Source organism: Equus caballus, chromosome 6 (genome assembly GCF_041296265.1).
Source record: "Equus caballus isolate H_3958 breed thoroughbred chromosome 6, TB-T2T, whole genome shotgun sequence".
Taxonomy (NCBI): Eukaryota; Metazoa; Chordata; class Mammalia; order Perissodactyla; family Equidae; genus Equus; species Equus caballus.
Genome location: NC_091689.1, coordinates 27,012,361 through 27,034,392, shown reverse-complemented (window position 1 = coordinate 27,034,392; position 22,032 = coordinate 27,012,361). Strand labels below are relative to the sequence as shown.

General features: G+C 45.5%; 1 protein-coding gene across 3 annotated transcripts in view; it reads left to right on the top strand.

Annotated features, from left to right (window-relative positions):
- THAP4 (THAP domain containing 4) overlaps nt 1–22,032 on the top strand; it is a 45,256-nt gene that overhangs the window by 9,911 nt on the left and 13,313 nt on the right. The window contains exon 1 of one of the 3 annotated variants that reach the window (XM_001497749.7): nt 13,904–14,061. The exons of the other annotated variants lie outside the window; for them this stretch is intronic. Within the exon in view, the coding sequence (XP_001497799.3) occupies nt 13,929–14,061 (133 nt within the window). The 5' untranslated portion in view covers nt 13,904–13,928. Of the gene's footprint in view, nt 1–13,903; nt 14,062–22,032 lie in introns of those variants that run through there. 3 annotated transcript variants of the gene reach the window in all.

Here is a 22,032-nt window from a genome sequence, read left to right as displayed (position 1 = left end):
ATTTTTAAGTTTCAGAAAGTCCACTGTCTATTTGTTTTTCTTTTGTTACCTGTGCCTTTGGTCTCGTATCCAAGAAATTGCTGCCAAGTTCAGTGTCGTGAAGCTTTAGTACTGTGTTTTCTTCTAAGAATTTTATTGTTTTAACTCTTACATTTAGGTCTTCGATCCATTTTGAGTTAATTTTTATATATGGTGTTAAATGTACACAGACTTGAATGAAGTTGGGTCCAACTTTGTTCTTTTGCATGTGGATGTCCAGTTTTCCCAGCACCATTTGTTGAAAAGACTTTCTTTCCCCATTGAATGGTCTTGGCACCCTTGTCAAAAATCATTGACCATATGTGTGAGGGTTTGTTTCTGGGCTCGCTATTCTGTTCCGTTGGTCCGTCTGTCCGTCTTTATGCCATTACCACACTTGATTGCTGTAGCTTTGTAGTAAGTTTCAAAATCAAGTGTCAGTCCTCCAGTTTTGCTCTTCTTTTTCAGAATTGTTTTGGCTATTCTGGGTGCCTTAGGCTTCTATGTGAATTTTAGGTAGGTTTTTCTGTTTCTGCAAAAAAACATCATTGGGATTTTGTTAGGGATTGCATTGAATCTGTAAATTGCTTTGGATAATACTGACACTTTTTTTTTTATTAAGATTATGATAGTCTACAACGTTGTGAGATTTCAGTTGTACATTATGGTTAGTTGTGTTGTGGGTACACCACTTCACCCTTTGTGCCCTCCCCCCACGCCCTCCTTTCCCCTGGTAACCACCGATCAGTTCTCTTTGTCTACATGTTTAACTTCCACCTATGAGTGGAGTCATATAGAGTTCGTCTTTCTCTGTTTGGCTTATTTCACTCAACATAATACCCTCAAGGTCCATCCATGTTGATGTGAATGGGATGATTTTGTCCTTTTTTATGGCTGAATAGTATTCCATTGTGTATATATACCATATCTTCTTTATCCAATCATCAGCTGCTGGGCACTTAGGTTGGTTCCACGTCTTGGCTATTGTAAATAATGCTGTGATGAACATAGGGGTGCAAGGGACTCTTGGAATTGCTGATTTCAGGTTCTTAGGATAGATACCCAGTAGTGGGATGGCTGGGTCATAGGGTATTTCTATTTTTAACTTTTTGAGAAATCTCCATACTGTTTTCCAATATTGACACTTTTAACAATATTAAAGCCTTCCAAAATCCATGAACACGGGATGTACTTCCATTTAATTATGTCGTCTTTAATTTCTTTCCGAGGGGCTGGCCCCGTGGCCGAGTGGTTAAGTTTGCACACTCCGCTGCAGGCGGCCCAGTGTTTCGTTGGTTCGAATCCTGGGCGCAGACATGGCACTGCTCATCAAACCACGCTGAGGCAGCGTCCCACATACCACAACTAGAAGGACCCACAATGAAGACTATGCAGCTATGTACAGAGGGGCTTTGGGGAGAAAAAGGGGGAAAAAAAATTTCTTTCTGAAATGTTTTGTAGTTTTTATTGTGTAAGTATTTCACCTTCTTGGTTACATCCCAAGTGTTTTATTCTTTTTGATGCTGTTGTAAATGGAATTGTTTTTGTAATTTCCTTTTCAGATGGTTCATGATTTGTGTGTAGAAATGCAACTGATTTTTTTTTTATAGTTGCCTGTCTTCCCTTTTTTTTTATTGAGGTCATAATAGTTTATAACATTGTGAAATTTCGGTTGTACGTTATTATTTGTCAGCCACCATCTAAGTGCTCCCCTTCACCCCTGTGCCTATCCCCCAGCCCCCTTCCCCTCTGGTCACCACCAAACTCTCTCTTTATCCATGTGTTAGCTTATCTTCCACACATGAGTGAAATCATACAGTGTTTCTAGTTTTTGTTTAAATCCACCATTTCCTTGTTGACTTTTTGTCTGGATGATCTATCCATTGATGTGAGTGGGATGTTAAGGTCCCCTACTATTACTGTGTTGTCGTTAATATCTCCTTTTAGGTTTGTTAATACTCGCTTTATGTATGTTGGTGCTCCTGTGTCGGGTGCATACATAAGTGTTATGTCTTCTTGGTGGAGTGTGCCTTTTATCATTATATCCTACCCCTCTTTGTCTCTAGTTGTCTTTTTTATCTTGAGGTCTGCTTTGTCTGATAGAAGTATGACAACACCTGCTTTCTTTTGTTGGCCATTAGCTTGGCGTATCGTCTTCTCACCCTTCACTCTGAGCCTGTGTTTGTCTTTAGAGCTGAGATGTGTTTCCTGGAGGCAGCATATTGTTGGGTCTTGTTTTAAAATCCATCCCACCACTTGGTGTCTTTTGATTGGAGAATTCAATCCGTTTACATTTAGAATCATTATTGATATATGAGGGCTTACTGCTGCCATTTTATCGCTTGTTTTCTGGTTCTTCTGCATTTCTCTTGTTTCTCATCCCATGTATTTCTGACTCCTTGTTCAGTTTGGTAGTTCTCTATGATGGTTTTCTTAGTTTGTCTTTATTTATCATTTGTGTCTCTGTTCTGATGATTTGTTTAGTGGTTGCTATGATGTTTGTATAGAAAATCTCGTAGATGACGCAGTCCATTTTCTGATAGCCTCTTATTTCCTTAGACTAAGATAATTCCATCCCTTTCCTCTTCCCCTCCTAAGTTATTATTGTCACAACTTATTCCATCTTGTGTTGTGAGTTTGTGGTTAAAATGACAAAATTTGCTATTTTCCTTTCCTTTATCTTTAATGTTATAATTGTTTGCTAACCTGTTCTGATAGAGAGCTGCAGTTCCCTGATTTTGTCTGCCTATTTATCTCCTGTCTCAAGGCTTTGTAACCCCTTTCTTTTTTTTCTTTTTAGGTATGAGGGCCTTCTTGATCATTTCATGAATGGAGGGTCTTGTGATGTTGAACTCCCTTAGCTTTTGTGTATCTGGGAAAGTTTTTATTTCTCCATCATATTTGAAGGATATTTTCATGGGGTAGAGTATTCTTGGCTTAAAGTTTTTGTCTTTCAGAATTTTGAATATATCTTTCCACTCTCTCCCGGGCTGTAAGGTTTCTGCTGAGAAATCCACTGACAACCTGATAAGGGTTCCTTTATAGGTTATTTTCTTCTGCCTTGCTGCCCTTTATTTTATTTCTTTGTCATTGACTTTTGCCAGCTTTACTACTATATGCCTTGGAGAAGGTCTTTTTACATTGGTATTATTAGGACTTCTGTTCGCCCCTTTTACTTGTATTTCCAGTTCCTTACCCAGGTTTGGGAAGTTCTCCGATGTTACTTCTTTGAACAAACTTTCTGCTCCCTTCTCCTTCTCTTCTCTCTCTGGAGTACCTATAATCCTTATGTTGCATTTCCTAATTGAGTCGGATATTTGTCAGAGACTTTCCTCATTTCTTTTTAGTCTCAGTTGTCTCTCCTCCTCCATCTGAAGCATTTCTATATTTCTGTCCTCCAGACAGCTGATTGTCTTCTCCATAATATCAGCTCTGTCGTTCAGGGAGTCCAGATTGTTTTTATCTCATCCATTTGGTTTTTAATCTCCAACATTTCTGATTGGTTTTTCTTCATAGTTTCAATCTCTTGTGAAGAAGTTGCTGATTTCATTGAACTATATTTTCTTGTAACTCCTTGAGTTTTTTTATGATAGCTATTTTGAATTCTCTGTCATTTAGATTATAAATTTCTGTGCCTTCAGGATTGATTTCTGGGTGCTTGTCATTTTCCTTCTTGTGTGGAGTATTAATATTTTTTTCATACTGTTGGATGGTGTGGATTTGTGCCTCCTCATAGTGATCTGGTTGCAGATTCCACCTGCTGCCACTGGGTAGGGGGTCAAGAGCTATGTATTCTGAGCCCTCTGTGACCCCAGGTCATTCGCTCTCAGCTACTGCTTTTCTATCCTATGTGCAGGTGCTGTGGCCAACCAGCTGAGCTGGAGTGCCGGTGGGGGTGAGGGGGGGTGTTGCTCTTTTTTGCCTGCACGATCCTGGGGGTGTTCTCACTCTGCCCTCGCTGTCTGCTCTCCTAGAGAGCTGGCTCCTTCCACTTCCTCCGGTGGATTCAGCACCTGCACCTTAAGACGTATGGTTCTGTGTGTGTCTCAGACATCTTTTGTGTTGTGTGAATGTTCTCTGTTAGTGTATGAATGTCTTTTCATTGTATCTTAGTGGGGAGAGTCTAAGGGAAGAGCTCACTCCGCCATGATGCTGACATCACTCCTCTGAAATGTAGCTGATTTTTGTATGTTGACTTTGTATCCTGCTACTTTGCTAAATTTGTTTATTAGATCCAACAGCTTTTTTGTGGCGTCTTTAGGGTTTTCTACATATGAGATCATATCATCTGCAAACAGGGATGATTTTACTTCTTTCTTTCCATTTCGGAGGGCTTTTCTTTCTTTTTCTTGCCTAATTGCTCTGGCTAGAACTTCCAGTACTGTGTTGAATAGAAGTGGTGAGAGTTGGCATCCTTGCCTTGTTCCTGATCTTAGAGGAAGAGGCTTCAGTCTTTCAGCGAGTGCTAGGTTTGCTGTGGGCTTTTCAGATACAGCTTTTTGTTGAGGTGGTTTCCTTCTATTCCTATTTTGTGAAGTCTTTTATCATGAAAGTGTGTTGAAATTTGTCAAATGCTTTTTCTTCATCGATTAAGATGATCATGTGGGTTTTCCCCTTTGTTTTGTTGATGTGGCATATTACATTGATCAATTTTTTTTTCCTGTATGGTTTATACTTTTTTTTTTTAAAGATTTTATTGTTTTTATTTTTCCTTCTCCCCAAAGCTCCCCAGTACATTGTTTTATGTTTCAGTTGTGGGTCCTTCTAGTTGTGGCATGTGGGACGCCACCTCAGCATGGCTTGATGAGCAGTGCTGGGTCCACAGCCAGGATCCAAACCAGCGAAACCCCGGGCCACTGAAGCAGAGCGCACAAACTTAACCACTTGGCCACGGGGCCGGCCCCTGATCAATTTTTTTTCTATGTTGAACCATCCATGGATTCCAGGAGTAAATCCCACTTGGTCATGGTGCATAATTCTTTTAATACGCTGCTAAATTCAGTTTGCTGGAATTTTGATGAGGATTTTTGCATCAGTGTTTATAAGGCATATTGGTCTGTCATCCTCTTTTCTTGTAGTGTCTTTGTCTGGCTTTGGTGTCAGCATAATGCTGGCCTCAAAGAATGAGTTGGGAAGTGTTTCCTCTGCTTCAGTTTTTTGGAAAGGTATGGGAGTGATTGATATTAGTTCTTTAAATGTTTGGTAGAATTCACCAGTGAAGCCATCAGGAGTCTTTGATTACTGATTGTCACTTTAATAGTTGTAGGTCTGTTCAGATTTTCTGTTTCTTTGTGATTTAGTCTTGGTAGTTTTTGTGTTTCTCGGAATTTGTCCGTTTCATCTAGGTTATCTAATTTTTTGATCTACAGTTGTTCCAAGTACTCTTTTATAATCTTTTCTATTTTTGTGGAATTGGTATTAATGTCCCCACTTTCGTTTGTGTTTTTACTAATTTGAGTCTTCTCTCTTTTTTTCTTAGTCCATCTAGCCAAGGGTTTGTTGATTTTGCTCATCCGTTTGGAGATGTTTGGCCTATCTTTTAATTGGGTTGCTTATTTTCTTATTGTTGAGTTTTAAGTGTTCATAGTGTATTTTGGATACAAGTGGTTTTTTTGTTTTAGTTCATTACGTAATAATAATATCATAGTCTGTTTTACAAGTTAAATGTATGAAACAGAAACAGTGGGAAAAAACTAAACATGGGTCAGGAACATGAGTTTTTCCAAAACTAGGGGCCAAAGGAAGATATGTTGCCTGCAGGGTCCAAGGATGAGGTAGGGTGGGTGACAGGTACAGCACTTTTTTCTTTTTTGGGGGCAGATATTTTCTCTCAGTCTTTCTCCCTGACTTGTCTTTCTTTTCTCTTTCTTTTTTTAAATTTTGTTCTCTTAACAGTGTCTTTTGCAGAACAGAAATTTTAAATTTTAATAAAGTCCAACTTATTTTTTTCTTACATGAATTGTGCTTTTGATGTTGTATCTGAAAACTCATTGCCAAACCCAGGGTCACGTAGATTTTCTCCTGTTTCTGTAAGGAGTTTTGTACTTTCACGTTTTACATTTCAGCCTATGAGTTTGAGTTAATTTTTGTGAAAGCTGCAAGGTCTGTGGTCTGTGTCTAGATTCCTTTTTTTTTGTATCGTCATCCAGTTGTTCCAGCACCATTTGTTGAATAGACTTTGTTTTCTCCATTCTATCCTCTTTGCTCTTTCATCAAAGCCAATTGTCTCTATCTGTGTGGGTCTGTTTCTGGACTCTCTGTTGTGTTCTATTGAGCTATGTATCCTTTCGTCAATACCATGCTGTATTGATTATTGTAGCTTTTTAGTAAGTCTTGAAATAGGGTACTGTGAGTTCTCCAACTTTGTTCTTTTCCATGAATATCGTTGCCTCTTTTGCCTCTCCATATAAACTTTAGAATCTGTTTGTCGATACCCACAAAATGGCTTCCTGGCAGATCAAGTTGAGAAGAACTGATATCTTCACAGTATTGAATGTGGCATGTCTGCCTGTTTATTTAGAGCTTTTATTTCTTTCATCAGAACTTTGTAGTTTTCTCATAAAAATCTTACACACATTTTGTTGGATTTATACCTAAATATTTCTCTCTTTTTTTGGTGCAAGTATAAATGCTCCTGTGTTTTTAATTTCAAATTCTACTTGTTTATTGCTGGTGTATATGTAGACAGTTGACTTTGGTGTGTTAGCCTTGTATCTTCCAACCTTGTTATACAGCCATACGTCACTTAACACTGGGGATACGTTCTGAGAAGTGCATCGTTAGGTGATTTTGTCGTTGAGCAAACATCATAGAGTGAACTTACACAAACCCAGATGATACAGCCTACTACACACGTAGGCTCAATGGTACTGATCTTATGGGATTGTCATTGAATATGCGGTCCATCGTTGACCGAAATGTCGTTATGTGGTGCCTGACGGTAATTGCTTATTAATTCCAGGAGGTTTTTTGTGGATTCTCTGGGATTTTCTACATCGACAATCATGTCATCTGCAAATAAAGACAGTTTTATTTTTTCTGTCCCAATGTATATACTTTTTATTTCCTTTTCTTCTTTTACTGTATCAAGTAGGGCTTCCAGTACATTGTCGAATATGTGTGGTAAGAGGGGCATTCTTACCTTTTTCCTGATCTTAGTAGTAAAGCTTTGAGTTTCTCACCATTAAATATGACGTTAGCTGTCAGGTTGTTTTGGGGGTTTTTTTTTAACGATTTTATTTTTCCTTATATTTCCCCAAATCCCCCCAGTACATAGTTGTATATTTTAGTTGCGGGTCCTTCTAGTTGTGGTATGTGGGACACCACCTCAGTGTGGCCTGCTGAGCGGTGCCATGTCCGCACCCAGGATCTGAACCAGCGAAACCCTGGCCACCGAAGCAGAGCACAAATTTAACCACTCGGCCACAGGGCTTGTCCCAGCTGTCAGATTTTTAAAATAGGTGTTCTTACTCAAGTTGAGGAAGTTCCCCTTTATTCCTAACTTATTGAGAGTTTTTATGAAAGGGTGTTGGATTTTGTCACATACGTTTTCTGCATCTGTCGATAGGATCATGTGATTTTTCCTCTTTAGCCTGTTGATGTGATGGATTGCATTAATTGCTTTTAGAGTACTGAACCCACCTTGCATACCTGGAATAAACCCACTTGGTCACAGGATACCTTTCTTTGTTCTACATTGTTGGATTCAATCTGCTAGTGCTTGTTGGGGATTTTTGCATCTATGCTCATGAGAGAGATTTGTCCATAGTTTTCGTTTCTTGTAATGTCTTTGTCTGGCTGTGGTGTCAGGGTAATGCTGGCCTCGTGGAATGAGTTAGGAAGTGTTCCCCCTGCTTCTGCCTTCTAGAAGAGACTGTAGAGAATAGGTGTGGTTTCTTCCTTAAATGTTTGGTAGAATTCACCGATAAACTCCTCTGGGCCTGGTGCTTTCTGTTTTGGAGGGTTATTCATTATTGATTCAATTTCTTTGACAGATATAGGCCTATTCAGATTATCTATTTCTCCTTGTGTGAGTTTTGGTAGTATGTGTCTTTCAAGGAATTGATCCATTTCACCTAAGTTATCAAATTTGTGGGCATCGTGTTGTTCACAGTAACCCTTTACTAACCTTTTATTTTAACGTCCATGGGGTTAGTAGTGATGGCCTCTTTTATTTATGATATTTGTAATTCGTATTCTCTCTTTTTTATTTCTTGGTTAACCAGACTACAGGTTTATCAATATTGGTCTTTTCAGGAAAACCAACCTTTGATTTTGCTGATTTTTTTTATTGTTTTCCTGTTTTCAGTTTCATTAGTTTTTGCTCTAATTTTTTTTCTTTTGCTTGTTTTCAACTTAATTGGTCTTCTTTTTTTAGAAGATTGGCACCTGAGCTAACATCTGTTGCCAATCTTCTGTTTTTTTTTTTCTTCTCCCCAAAGCCTCCCCCAGTACATAGTTGTATGTTCTAGTTGTGAGTGCCTCTAGTTGTGCATGTGAGACGCCCCCTCAGCGTGGCTTGATGAGTGGTGCCACGTCTGCGCCCAGGATCCAAACCGGCAAAACCCTGGGCCACCGAAGTGGAGTGCGCGAACTTAACCCCTCAGCCATGGGGCCAGCCCCTTAATTGGTCTTTTTCTACTTTCCTAAGGTGAAAACTTAGATTATTAATTTTAGATATTTCTTCTTTCCTAATATACATATTCAGTGCTATAAATTTCCCTCTAAACATTGCTTTTCTTGCATCCCACAAATTTTGATAAGCTGTATTTTCATTCCCATTTAGTTCAAATATTTTGTTTCTTTTGAGGTTTCCTCCTTGACCCATTTGTTATTTAGAAGTATCTTGTTTAATCTAAAAATATTTGAGCATTTTTCAACCATCTTGGTGTTCCTGATTTCTAGTTGAATTCCTTTGTGGGCTGAGAGCATATTTTGTGTGATCGCTGTTTTGTAAAATTTGTTAAGATATGTTTTCTGGCCCGGAATGGGGCCTGTCGTGGTGAGCGTTCCACGTGAGCTTGAGAAGAATGTGTGTTCTGCTGTTGTTGGATGGAGCAGTTGTTAGTCAAGGTTCTTCATAGAAACAGGCCCGACAGGGGTTGTGTGTATATACAGGAGGAGATTTATACTCGGCATTGGCTTCCGTGATTATGCACGGCAAGCTGAGAGCCAGGAAAGCTGGTAGAGTCGTTCAGTGCCTGTCTAAAGGCCCGAGAATTGGCAGGGGTGCAGGGAGCGGGGTGGCGTAAGTCCTGGTCTGAGTCTGAAGGCCCGAGGACCAGGCGTGCTGATGCATCAGGACAGAAGACGGACGTCCCAGCCCAACAGAGAGAGCAGATACGCCCTCCTCCTCCTTTTTGTTCTGTTCAGTCCCTCACTGCCCACCCACATAGGGGAGGGCACCTGCTTTACTCAGTTCGGCAGTTCAGATGCTAATCTCTTCTGGAATCACCCTCACAGACACACCCAGAAATAATGTTTTACCCGCCGTCTATGTGGTCATCCTCTTAGCCCGGTCAGGTTGACACATAAAATTAACCATCATGGTCGTCCGTAGATATCAATTACAGAGAGTTGGTTGGTGGTGCTGTTGAGTTCAACTATGTCCTCCCTGATTTTCTGCTGGCTGGGTCTGTCTGCTGCGAACAGGGTAATGCTGAAGGCTCCAGCTGCGACAGTGGATTTGTCTCCCTCTCCTTGCAGTTCTGTCAGTTTTTGTCTCACGTATTTTGATGTTCTGTTGTTAGGTACATAGATATTAAGGATGATTATGTCTTCTTAGAGAATTGACACATTTTTTGTTATGTAATGCCCCTCTTTATCTCTGATAATTTTTCTTGTACTGATGTCTGCTTTGTCTGAAACTAATGCAGCTGTTCCGGTTTTCTTTTGATCTGCGTTAGCATGATATATCTTTCTTTATCCATTACTTGTAATCTATGTCTTTATATTGAAAGTGGGTTTCTTTTTTTAAGATTGGCACCTGAGCCAACAACTGTTGCCAGTCTTCTTTTCTTTTTTTTCTTCTTCTCCCCAAAGCCCCCAGTACCTAGTTGTGAATTCTAGTTGTGAGTGCCTCTGGTTGTGTTATGTGGGATGCCACCTCAGCCTGGCCTGATGAGCGGTGCCATGTCCACACCCAGGATCCAAACAGGTGAAACCCTGGGCCGCCGAAGTGGAGCATGCAAACTTAACCACTGGCCACGGGGCTGGCATCAAAAGTGGGTTTCTTATAGATAACATAGAGTTGCCTCTTTTTTTTCAATCTTCTCTGACAGTGTTTATCTTTTAATTGGTGTCCTTAGACCATGCACATTTAAAGTGATTATTGCTACAGCTGGATTACTACCTATCATGTTTGTAAACACTTTCTATTTGCTTCTTTTGTTCCCCTCCTTTTCTGCCTTCTCTGGTTTTAGTTGAGTGTTTTATTTGGTCTCGTTTTCTCTCCTTTCGTAGCATATCATCTACAGTCCTCCTTCTTTTTTTTTCTGGGAAAGATTCACCCTGAGCTAACATCTGTTGCCAATCTTCCTTTTTTTTCCCCTCCCCAAAGCCCCAGTGCATAGTTGTATGTTCTAGTTGCAAGTCCTTCTAGTTCTTGTGTGCGCCGCCGCCACAGCATGGCTACTGGCAGACGGGTGGTGTGGTCCACGCCTGGGAACCGAACGCAGGCTTCGAAGAGGAGCACGCCGAACTTTACCCACTGGGCATCGGGGCTGCCTCCTGTACTTCTTTTTAAAACTTTTTAGTGACTGTCCTAGAATTATTGCTATACATTTACCACGAATCTAAGTCCGCTTTCAAATAATGCTGCTGCTTCCACACAGCAGAGGATTCCCACATCCTCCCTCTTGTCTCTTACAAAGTTGCTGTCATTCGTTTAACTTACACATATGCTGGAATCACACTGTTACTGTTATTCATTTGAACAAACGTTTATCTATTAGGGCAGTTGAGACAAAGAAAATTATTTTACTTTCGTTTATTCCTTCTCCATTGCTCTTTGCTTTATATAGATTTCAGTTTCTGAACTGTATCATTTTCCTTATCCCTGAAGAACTTCCTCTAATGTTTCTTGCAGGGCATGTCTCCTGGCAATGAATTTCCTCAGCTTTTGTTTGGCAAGGTCTTTTCTTTACTTTTGAAGGATCGTTCCACAGGATGTAGAATTCTCTTTTCTTGCTTGCACGTCTTCTAATGAGATGACTGTGATTCTTATCATTTTTGCTCTCTGTGTAGAGTGTTTTGTGTTTGGTTGCTGCCCTTTGAATATGATTTGCCTAGGCCTAGAGTTTTTGGTATTTATTGTGCTTCGTGTTCTCTAAGCTTCCTGGATCTGTGAGTTGGTGCCTGTTATTAATTTTGAAAGATTCTCTGCTATTATTACCTCACATATTTTTTCTCCTTTGTCTCTTTTTTGTCTTCCTATTTCCATTATGCTTATGTATCACTTTTGTAATTGTCCAGAAATTCTCCGATATCCTGTTCTTTTTTTTCCATTTGCGTTTCAGTCTGGGAAGTTTCTGTTGACGTATCTTCAGATTCACTGATTCCTTCCTCAGCTTGTCCATCAAGGGCATTCTTCATTTCTGTCCCAGTGTTTTGATGGGTACCATTTCCTTTTGGTTCTTTCTTAGCCTTTCCTCTCTCTTCTGACATTATTCATGTGTTCTTGCATATTGTCCACTTTTTCCTTTAGAGCTCTTAGCCTATTAATCATAGTTATTGTAAATGCCAACTCTGACAATTGGAACATCTCTGCCATGCCTGCGGCAGGTCCTGATGCGTGCTCTGTCTCTTCACACTGTGTTCTTTCTCGCCCTGTAGCATGATTTGTAGTGTTTTTAAAGGAGGCCCTGATGTATCAGATGCTAGGAGCTGAGGTGCCGAGGCCTTTAGGCTGAGGTGTTTTGTTCACCTGGCCAGCGTTTGGGCTCTGTCTAATCCCTGCCGGGGCTCTGGATGCCAGGGCCCCACATTCCTCTAACGTCCTGAGTTTTTGTCTCCCCATTGTCTTGGGTTTCTCTAGGAACCTTTCTCGTGGAGTCTGCACCCTGGGGCTTTTTCTGCTGTGATCCATGTTATTGTGCAGGAGGGGAAGTGTTCTATAACCTGCTGATTGAATTTCAGCCTTTGTGGCCTGTGTTCCTGGGCTGTGACTTCACAAGTGTTTCTTCCCTCTTTCCCCTGCCCTGGGTGAGACAGGAAGGCTCCGGGGGCTGGTTGGGGGACATGCCCTTCCTCCAGGTGACAGAAAGCTCTGCTAAAGCCTTTTTCACTGCAGAGCAGGCCTTTGTTTTGGACAATGCTCTAGGCTTATTTCAAAATGTTTCCCTTCCTCTCCCCCTGCCAGAGACAGGAGATTTTTTTCTTGTGTTCTCATGGTGAGAACTTGGTGAGGTTCCTGGAAATAAAACCCATGAAAGTTGAGGGCCCCCTAGGACTGCAGCCTCCACGAGATTCTCACTTTCATGCTTGTCTACGTTCAGCATTTTATCCAAATTACCATCTAGAGTTCCTGCCAGGGGCCGGCCCCATGGCCAACTGGTTAAGTTCACGTGCTCTGCTTCGGCGGCCCAGGGTTTCACTGATTCGGATCCTGAGCGCGGACCCAGCACCGCTCATCAGACCATGCTGAGGCAGCGTCATCCCACATGCCACAACTAGAAGGACCCACAACTAAAATATACAACTGTGTAGTGGGGGGCTTTGGGGAGAAGAAGGGAAAATAATAAAAGAGTTCCTGCCACTTGGTGTCTCCAGTCGTTTCTGCTCCAGGTCAGCAGTTCTCAGCTGTGACTCTGTGTTAGCACGTCGCTCCAGACTTGGGGAGGACATCTGTGACCTCACTTCTCTGATGGGTCCAAGAAAAGTTACTGATTTTTGGTTTACTCAGTGTTTTTCTTGTAGAAACAGAAGTTAGGACTTCTGAGCTCTTTCCATGTCAGAGTTGAAACTGGAAGCCCCTCCCTGTGATTTAATTTGGTTATTGCTAACATGTGGGAGAGTTGCCAATGTTTATAACCAACCATCTTATCAGATTCACTTATTAGTTCTAACAGTTTCTCTGTTGAGAGTTTTGGATTAACTAGGTAATCAGCCATAACATCTACAAGTAGTAATTTTTTGGTCTCCTTTTCTGTCTTTTTGTATTTTATGGAAATATTTGCTCTATTTTTTGTCCATCATTTCTTTTTTCCCCCATGTTTGCACACACACCTTTCCATTTCGTGAGTGATAAAAAGAGGGCCTTGCTATCATTTTAAAAGAACAGCTTCCCCTGGTGTGCCATGCCAGTGGGACACAAATGATCACCAATGCCAGGTTAGTGTCTTCCTCACCTGGGACAGCCAGCACTGGCTGGGCGGTGGGTGGCCTTGGCTCCTTTTATGCTGTTGTGCTGTGTACTTAGTGTCGGAAACACTTTGTCACTAACACAAAGCAGTGTGAGGGTGGGAGGCGCCAGGAAGGAGTCCGTCCCTAGGTCATGGTGAGTGTGTCTGCTCGTTTCCTGTCATTGGGTCCTGGACCCATCGGCTGGCACATTTGCCAGAAGACAGCGCAGTCTCTGAGCTTCCACTTTTCAAGCCAAGATAAGTGGGCAGCCAGCCCTCCAGGAGACAGGTAGAACAGGCTACGTTAGGAGTTTCCAGAGTGACTGTTCCACAAAGAAACAGCGTTTGCTGTGTGCCTGGCTCCGAGCTGGCTCCACTGTGGCCGGCAGTGGAGCCGCACTCCTTGCCCTTCACTGGACGTGTAACCTCTCCAGCCTGTGTGACCTTCATAAAATTCGACTTGATCCCCAGAGCTCCTCCCAGCTCTAAGACTCCGTCATTTCCAGGTTTGTCTGTGGCTTCCACTTTTTCTGAGGACTCGTCTTTTATAGTGGAACTACAGTTCCCAGAATGCATTCTTCAAGTTTGGCATTCACTTCCTGCCAAGCTGCTAACAGCCAGGTGCAAACATTTCCCGGCAATTGGCAGAAAACAACCTTGAAGAACCTTGACGGCGTCCGGAGTTTAGAAAACTTAGGGATGGGTAAGCCTGCTTTCACTGTCTTGGGCCAAAAAATGAAAATTTAAATTTCCTGGAGAAAATTTAAATTTTTGTTTTTGTGTTTTGGTTGAGATTTTAATAAAAGAAAAATGAAATCAGAAAAACCATAGAAAAGCCTGTCTGATTTACTTGAAGAGGTTGAAAGTGGCAAATAAGCTAGATACCTCATTTATTATACTTTTTGTTTGACTTTTAAATTCATTTTATTTTTTTTTCTAATGAAGGATATAATTTACATACAGTAAAATACACAAATCTTAAGGATATAGTTTGATGGATTTTGACATTTATACAGGCTCCTGTAACCTGACGTTTGGATTTGAGAATTGTCTTGTGGTTGATCTCCCGCCTGCGACGCTTCAGTGAAAACAAGGAGAGAGACAGTGGCCGAGGGTCTGGCAGCTGTTCCTCGGGCAGTAGTGCAGCCCGGAACAGTGGAGGTGCAGAGGGGAGCAGCCCCGCAGAGGAACCGGGGTGACTCCCAGTGCTGGCCAGTGTCTGCGGGCGCTGCCGGGCGAGGGGCAGTGTAGCCAGGAAGCGTGGGATCCACCGCCCGCCACTGACTGTTTACTGCCTGCCCTGCTGTCCTCGTCCAGTTTACACTGGATTACAAGTAAGAGCAAATAACAGCCAGCAGGAGGACTAAATCTGCAGTGTTTCCCAGAACAAGAAGATACTCCATTGCAGAATCAGGTGTCCAGGGTGTCCGACCTTCATTGATGTGACAACACGCTGCTCAGTAAACCTTGGGCAGCACGAAGGGTCTCCTGACGCTGCTTTAACAGCACCTGCCTTCATTTCCAGTCCAGTGTGACTTTTTCGACTCCAGATGTTTCTTCTGACTTTCAGAAGAAGAGTCACTTTAGAATTTTCTGGTCTTTTTAATATAGTGCCAAGTAAACACACCTCTTCCCCTTTCACTTTCCTTAGTGTGATGCGTTAGAGTATTTGTCTGGAGAATGCATCAACTGTGGGCTCAGAATGAGCTGACGTCTAAATGAGTTGTTCCGTGTCCAGAAGGACTTGCTGAACTTGGGCTCCACATGACCGAGTGCCCACTTTTCGCCATTGCAAAGTCGATTTACAAGTGCACATGTGATTGAATGGGTTTCAGACAGAATTTGTTAGAGGCAGGAAATTAGGCCCCCAGCAGTCTCTCCCCACCTGCTCTTCCAGGAACGCCCACCCACCCTCTGTTTGGGTGCTCATGACCGTGCTGAGTCCACCTCTCTTGGGTGGTTCTAACCTGTCCTGGGGACAGTGTCTACCCTTGGCTCCTGTGGCCCGCACGTTCACCCTGATGTTGCCGATGCTCCTCCAGGCTGCCAGTCTGGACACCGGCTGCTGCTGGACTTCTCCCCTACGCACCTTCTTTCTGTCCTCAGCTGCCCCCCTAACCCATATTGCATCTTAAGCCTTGCTTCCCATATTCTGGTTCTGGTGACTCCGTTCACTGGGCCTCCAGGCTTCTAACTTCCGGCTCTTGGCCACCTCCCTGGTCCCCATCCCCAGGACTGGTCAGTTCCTCCATTCCACTTTGCCCGGCTGTGGTTTGCACACCCCAGCTCCTCCCCTCCAGTCCTCCTCTCCCCGCCCGAGCCCCGCACAGTGCAGTGCTTGTTGGGCGAGCCTTTGCTCACACTTGGCCCGGGGCCATTGTCATGGAGCAAAGAAGGGACAGGCGTGACCTGTGCTAGCAGACCACCGGCCAGCACTGCTGTCTCACTCCAAGGCCCTGCATTAGCACCCCTGAGGTGTAAAAGGCACAGACCAGCCTGCCTCAGGCCCACCAGCCCGAATCTCCCAGGATGGGACGGCTCTGCATTTGTCTGCAGGCCCCACTCCATCCCTGACCTTGTCCTGCCCATTCTCCAAGCGCAGCTGGGCTCTTGTCCCTTAAGGAGATGTCCTGGAGCACCTTCTCCATCTCTGTGCTCCTCCTCTCTTATCCGTGACCCCTTGTGACATCAACTGATTGGAATTGCTTGTATAGACATCTTACCTTGCCTGCTAGCAGGCAACAGCTACGGTGGAAACCCCATGGATCCATCTTTAATCCATCTTTGATTGCTCCACGTGCACACATTCTAGATGGAGAAGTTCCAGCAAGGCCCTGGGCCCCCGGACCGGGGGCAGGAGACTCAGTTCCGTCAGACTTCCAGAAGCCCAGTTCTTACCTGGATCCTCATGACCTGTCTTAAGCGAGTTCTCACGTGCGTTTCACAGCAGGTTCTGTTGCTTTGTTCTGCCTGCTCTCTGTGAGCTAGTGACTGCACATTGACTTCAGTGGGCCAGCCTCCCATCTGCACGCAGGCGGCTTCCCTGCCGTGGCCAGCGCACACGCAGAACTCGCAGGTGGCCCGTGAGTCGGGAACCGGCTCCCTGTGCAGCTCAAATGAAACAAGACTGCTCACTTACGAACAGCTGTGGGCAGCTAAGATCGTGCTTGATGTTCCTGAGGCATTGGTTCAGGACTCAAGGGGCTGTGTGGGTGGCCACCCGCCTCTCACTCCTAGCTGGAAGAGGAAAGGCATAAGGAAAGAGCGAGGAGGGAAGCCGCAGGCCCCGACCTGGGAAGGGCCAGGAGTGCACTGGGCCGTGCCCCACAGGCTCGCCCAGCCCTCGCCAGGCCTCCCGTGCCCTGTGCGTGAGACCAAGGCTGTGGCCGGCTGGTGGACGGTGGACAGCACAGCCAGGGACCAGGGTGTGTGAATCACACTCCAGCCTGTTGGTTTAATTTGAGCACATCTTTAGAAAGTGGGATATTTTACTCCTAAACCAGTATTTCTGGATTTTCTTAAAATAACAGAACTGCAACAGCAGACCTTGCCCCTGGGAGCTAGGCTGCTCCTGACCTGCCGACTCTGAGGCCGGTGTCACCTGGCCGCCACAACCCTGTGCTGCTCCAACATAGTAAACGGTCCAGGGAACGGGCATTTCAGTTTCTGATTTTTCTGGATGTTTGTTTTGTGGAATTTTCACCTCTTAACGTTTTATCGAGGTGTAATTTACAAAAGTGAAACAGCTCTAGGTGTTCCTGTAGGTGAGTTTTGACAGGTGCGGACACCGGTGTCCCCTCGCCCGTGATCAAGCATTCCCGAGCTCTCGTTCCTTCCGCCCAGCCCCGACCCCGGCCCCGTTCTGGTCCTCTCACCATAGATCCAGTTACCTCTTCTAGAACTTCATACAAACGGAAACATGAAATATATGTACGTTCTTGTGTCTGGCTTCTCTTTCATAGCATAATGTCTTCAAGGGCTGTCTCATAGTGTTTTAATTTCTAGTCTCACTGCGTTGTGATCACTCAGTGTGGTGGAAATTGCTTCTGCTTTTTGACACTTACAGAGTCTCTGACCATTTGTAAGGTCAGTTTTCATGAGTTTTCTGGAGGAACTTGAAAAGGAGTATTCTCTAGTTTTAAGCTCTAAAGTGCAACATGTATCACTCAGGACTACCTTAACATGCCACGTAGGTATTCTGTTTCATCATTTGTATTTTATTCACTTGGACGTAGACATGAATTGTGGTATCCTTTAGTTTCTTTCTATCAACATCTGTGCATCTTTAATAATTTCTGCCTTACGGAAGTTGCTGCTGTGTTTGGTGCATGAGTATTTGTAACCGTGATACTGCCATTGGGACTTGCACCCTTCACGTCCTAAAGAGCCACTCTTGGGGCTGGCCCGGTGGTGCAGTGGTTAAGTGCGCACGTTCCGCTTCAGCAGCCCGGGGTTCGCCAGTTCAGATACCAAGTGCGGACATGGCACCGCTTGGCACACCATGCTGTGGTAGGCGTCCCACATATAAAGTCAAGGAAGATGGGCATGGATGTGAGCTCAGGGCCAGTCTTCCTCAGCTAAAAGAGGAGGATTGGCAGCAGTTAGCTCAGGGCTAATCTTCCTCAAAAAAAAAAAAAACCACTCTTTGTCAAGTTCAGTACATTTTGGCTGGGACTTCATTTTACCTGATAGGAAGATCATGACGCCTGCTTTCTCCCTGCTTGCGTTTGCCCAGCTTTCTGAGATGCCTTTCTCGATTACTTTAGTTTAGTTACAGCAAGAGTTGAGGGTCTTGCTCTGTGATCCAATCTGAAAAGCCTTTTCTTATTTATTTATTTATTTTTTGAGGAAGATTAGCCCTGAGCTAACATCTGCTGCCAATCCTCCTCTTTTTTTTGCTGAGGAAGACTGGCCCTGAGCCAACATCTGTGCCCATCTTCTTCCACTTTACATGTGGGATGCCTACCACAGCTTGGCTTGCCAAGCGGTGTTGTGTCTGACAGGATCCGAACCGGCGAACCTCAGGCCGCTGAAGTGGAATGCGTACACTTAACCGCTGCACCACCGGGCCAGCCCCTTAAAAGCCTTTTCTTTTGGTATGTGAGTTCAGATGTGTTTGGTGTTAGTTCTGTCTTATTATTTTATAGTGTTCCTGTTGTCTTTTGTTTTTAAAGTAAAATCTTACCCTGCATGGTCTATTCCTTGGTTTGTCAGCCTCAGGGCCATCGACTCTCAGTGATGGACAGCGGGCCTGCTCTGCTCCCCTGGCTCATCTCGAGGTGTCTCTGCGTCGTGTCACGCCTGCACGGTCAGGGCATCTGCCACCTGTGACTGGTGCCTGTATTTGTTTTCCCGTGGAATGTGTTTGGTACTCACTGTCATTCCTTTTGCCCTCATTTCCCTGTCGTCTCTCAGTGAATTCTGTCTTCCAGTAACATCCTCAGGGAGAATTTGTGGGACAGTGTTCCCTGAGTGCTGAAAACTGTCCATTCCAGCGCCATCCAACAGGAACATAACCTGTGCTCACGTGTCAGTTAAGATTTTCTAAGAGCCACATTAAAAAGGTAAAGAGAAGGGCCGGCCCAGTGGTGCAGCGGTTAAGTGCACACATTCAGCTTCAGTGGCCTGGGGTCCGCCAGTTTGGATCCTGGGTGCGGACACAGCACCACTTGGCAAGCCATGCCATGGCAGGCGTCCCATGTATAAAGTAGAGGAAGATGGGCACAAACATTAGCTCAGGGCCAGCCTTCCTCAGCAAAAAGAGGAGGATTGGCAGCAAATGTTAGCCCAGGGCTTATCTTCCTCAGGAAAAAAAAAGGTAAAGAGAAACAGGTGACATTAATTTCAATAATATATTTTATTTAATCCAGTGTTACCTAAAACATTATCATTTCAGCACATAACCACCAGTACTTAAAAATTACTGAAATACTTGAAGTTCTCTTTCTTTGGACTGAGTTTTTGAAATCCAGTGTGTGCCTTACTCTTAAAGCACGTTTCAGTGGAGCAGCCACATTTCGCAAGCTGGCGTGTGGCCGCCAGCTTCCGTGTCGGACAGCTCAGGTCTGTCTCCTGTGTGTCAAAGGAAGTTGTGTGGCTGTGAAGTCCTGCGCACTCACTCTTCCCCCGTGTGTGGCTCTGGTCTCTTCCACCACGGAATCTTGCTGTGGGGAAACCGCTGCCCTGCTCTGGCTCTGTGGAGTCGCCTTTGCTGACATTTCGTATAAACGGCGTCATACAGTATGTGACATTTAATGTGTGCTCAAAGTTCATGCACGTTGCATGTGTCAGGGCTTCATTCCTTTTTATGGCCCAGTCATAGTCCAGCGTCGGGCTGTGCCACATTTTGCTTACCCATTCGTCAGTTGAAGGGCATGTGGGTCGTTTGCACGCTTAGGCTGTTGTGAATAATGCTGCCGTGAGCACTCATGTCCAGTGGTGTGGACTGGTATTTCCGTCCCTTGGGTGGATCCCTGGGTTGGACCGCTGCCAGCGCAGTGCCCCACGCCCACCCTGTGAGGAGAGGCCGCACTCTACGTTCCCACCCGCAGCGTGCGAGGGTCTCCAGTCCTTTTGAACTTGGTTTCCGGGTCTGTATTTTCCTCTCCTCTCCTCTGCGACTCATCCCTGCCCTCCGTGTCCCACCGTGCGCCCTCTCCCACTGCAGCCTCCTCCTGCTGGTGGTTTGATTGGTGTTTCTTCTGCTCCTTTTCCGACTTCTGCCAGCTCAGGGTGCGCCTTCTCCTGTTCTCCTGCCACTTCTTTCCCTGGTCGCTGCTCTTCTAGTCCGTGGTCTGTCTTCGTGGAGGCGAGTGCTTCGCTGGGTTTCTAGAGAGTACGGTGAAACGTCTGGTCGGTTCCACCTGGGTCCTGGCAATATTTGCTCTCTTTCCTACACTTTGTGTTCTACCGCATTTTTCATCCATTTTCAGACACATTTTCTACATCTCTGACCTCTGGCGGTTCTTACAGTCAATCTGAGGGAAAAGCAGAGCACCCCTTTGGTTGGCAGTGTTCTTGCCTTTCTGCGTGGCACGTGATGTCAGGCGTGTCCTGCAGTTGGGGCATTTTCCATGGTGCCAGGAGCTTCCCTCACACCGGTCTGGGCCTGGCCATCTTCCTGCTCCTTGTCAGGGCTCCCCACTCTCTGCTGCCTTGTGGGCAGGCTGCTCCTGTAAACAGGGCCGTGGCGAGCGGCTCCATGGCCCTGCCGCCTCGCCCCTCTGTGCCTGGCCGGCCAAGCCCTCTGCCCAGGCCTCTCCTCGGATAGCTAGCCCACTCCCCTCCACGGAGGTCCCTGCCTGTTCCCTGCCCCCTTCTGTCCTTGAGTGAGGCTCTGACATCCCATCCCAGCCGCTTTCAGGGCCCTCATGCATATTTTGCTGGCTGTGTGGGTTGTATCTATGACCTATTTTCCCTGAAAATCAAGTTCGGGAAAAGTTTTTTTGTGTGTTGTTTTTTTATTTTCTGGCAGAGGTGATAATGCTCACTTACCAGATCATGTTCCCTCAGAGAGATCGCCAGAGAGATTTTGGGGGATGAAAGAACAAGACCTCTCCCTCTCTGTTTCTCTCCCCGCCCCCCGCCCCCCCCCACCGTCTCCATCTCTGTCTCTCTCTCCCTCCCTCTCTCTGTTTCTCCTTCTCTGTTTCTGTCCCTCTTTCTCTCCTTTTCTCTGTCCCTCTCTCTGTCTCCGTCTCTGTCTCTCTCCCTCTCTCTCTCCCTATTTCTCTTTCTCTCCCTCCCTCCCTATTTCTTTCTCTCTCTCTTTCTCTCCCTCCCCCTCTCTCTCTCTCTCTCTCTCTCTTCCTCTCTCTGTCCCTCTCTGTCTCCATCTGTCTCTCCCTCTCTCTTTCTCTCCCTCTCTCTGTCTCTCTCACCCCAAGTTTGAGGAGCTCCTCGTCTCAGGTCCCTCTGAGGAGCAGATTTGATGAGGACAGGCTCCCCCGCTCAGGGTCTCCCCAGTGGGGCAGATGAGAGGGAAGGGCCAGGGAGGCACGTCAGAGGAAGGGGCCTCGTTTGGTCTTGGGGTGCAAGGTGTCAACCGGATGGATGAATGGGGCCAGCAGAGAAGCCCTGGGAGGAGGACAGCCTGGGCAGAGACCGGCCAGGACTGAGCACAGCCCCGCAGGAGGGGGAGCAGGTGCCCCTGGGGTGCACAGGGCGGCCATGGGGGGGTGGTGAGGTGCCCCGGGGGAGGGGGGAAGCGGCGGCCTGCGGAGGGCCCAGTCGGAGTCCCCAGGCAGAGGCCTCTTGATCCTGGTGGTCTGGGGAGGGGCTGGTGTCATGCCCACCACTGCCTTCCTGTGAGGAGGCTGCCTCTTCAGGAGCGTGCAGAGCACATGGGGCAGCGAGAAGTGAGTGCATGGTCCCTCCCCTCAGCGTCACCTCAGCTCTGGCTGCTGAGAAGGTGTGTGTCCCTTTCCTGAAGACCCAGTTCCCAGCCCCGCCTCCCTCTGGGGTCTGCGCTGCAGTGGCGTGACTCCACGCTAGGGGGCGGGCTCGGCTCAGCCACGGGGCTCGGCGCTTGGGCCAGCAGAGAACTAGGTGCTCAGAGACCCTCCTTGAGAGAAGGGAAGTACGTGGTTTGGCGTGGCGCGCATCTTCACAGGACTGACTTTTTGCATCAGCAGCCTGGCACTTTTGAAAGTATGTTTCCATTTCATGCAGACTG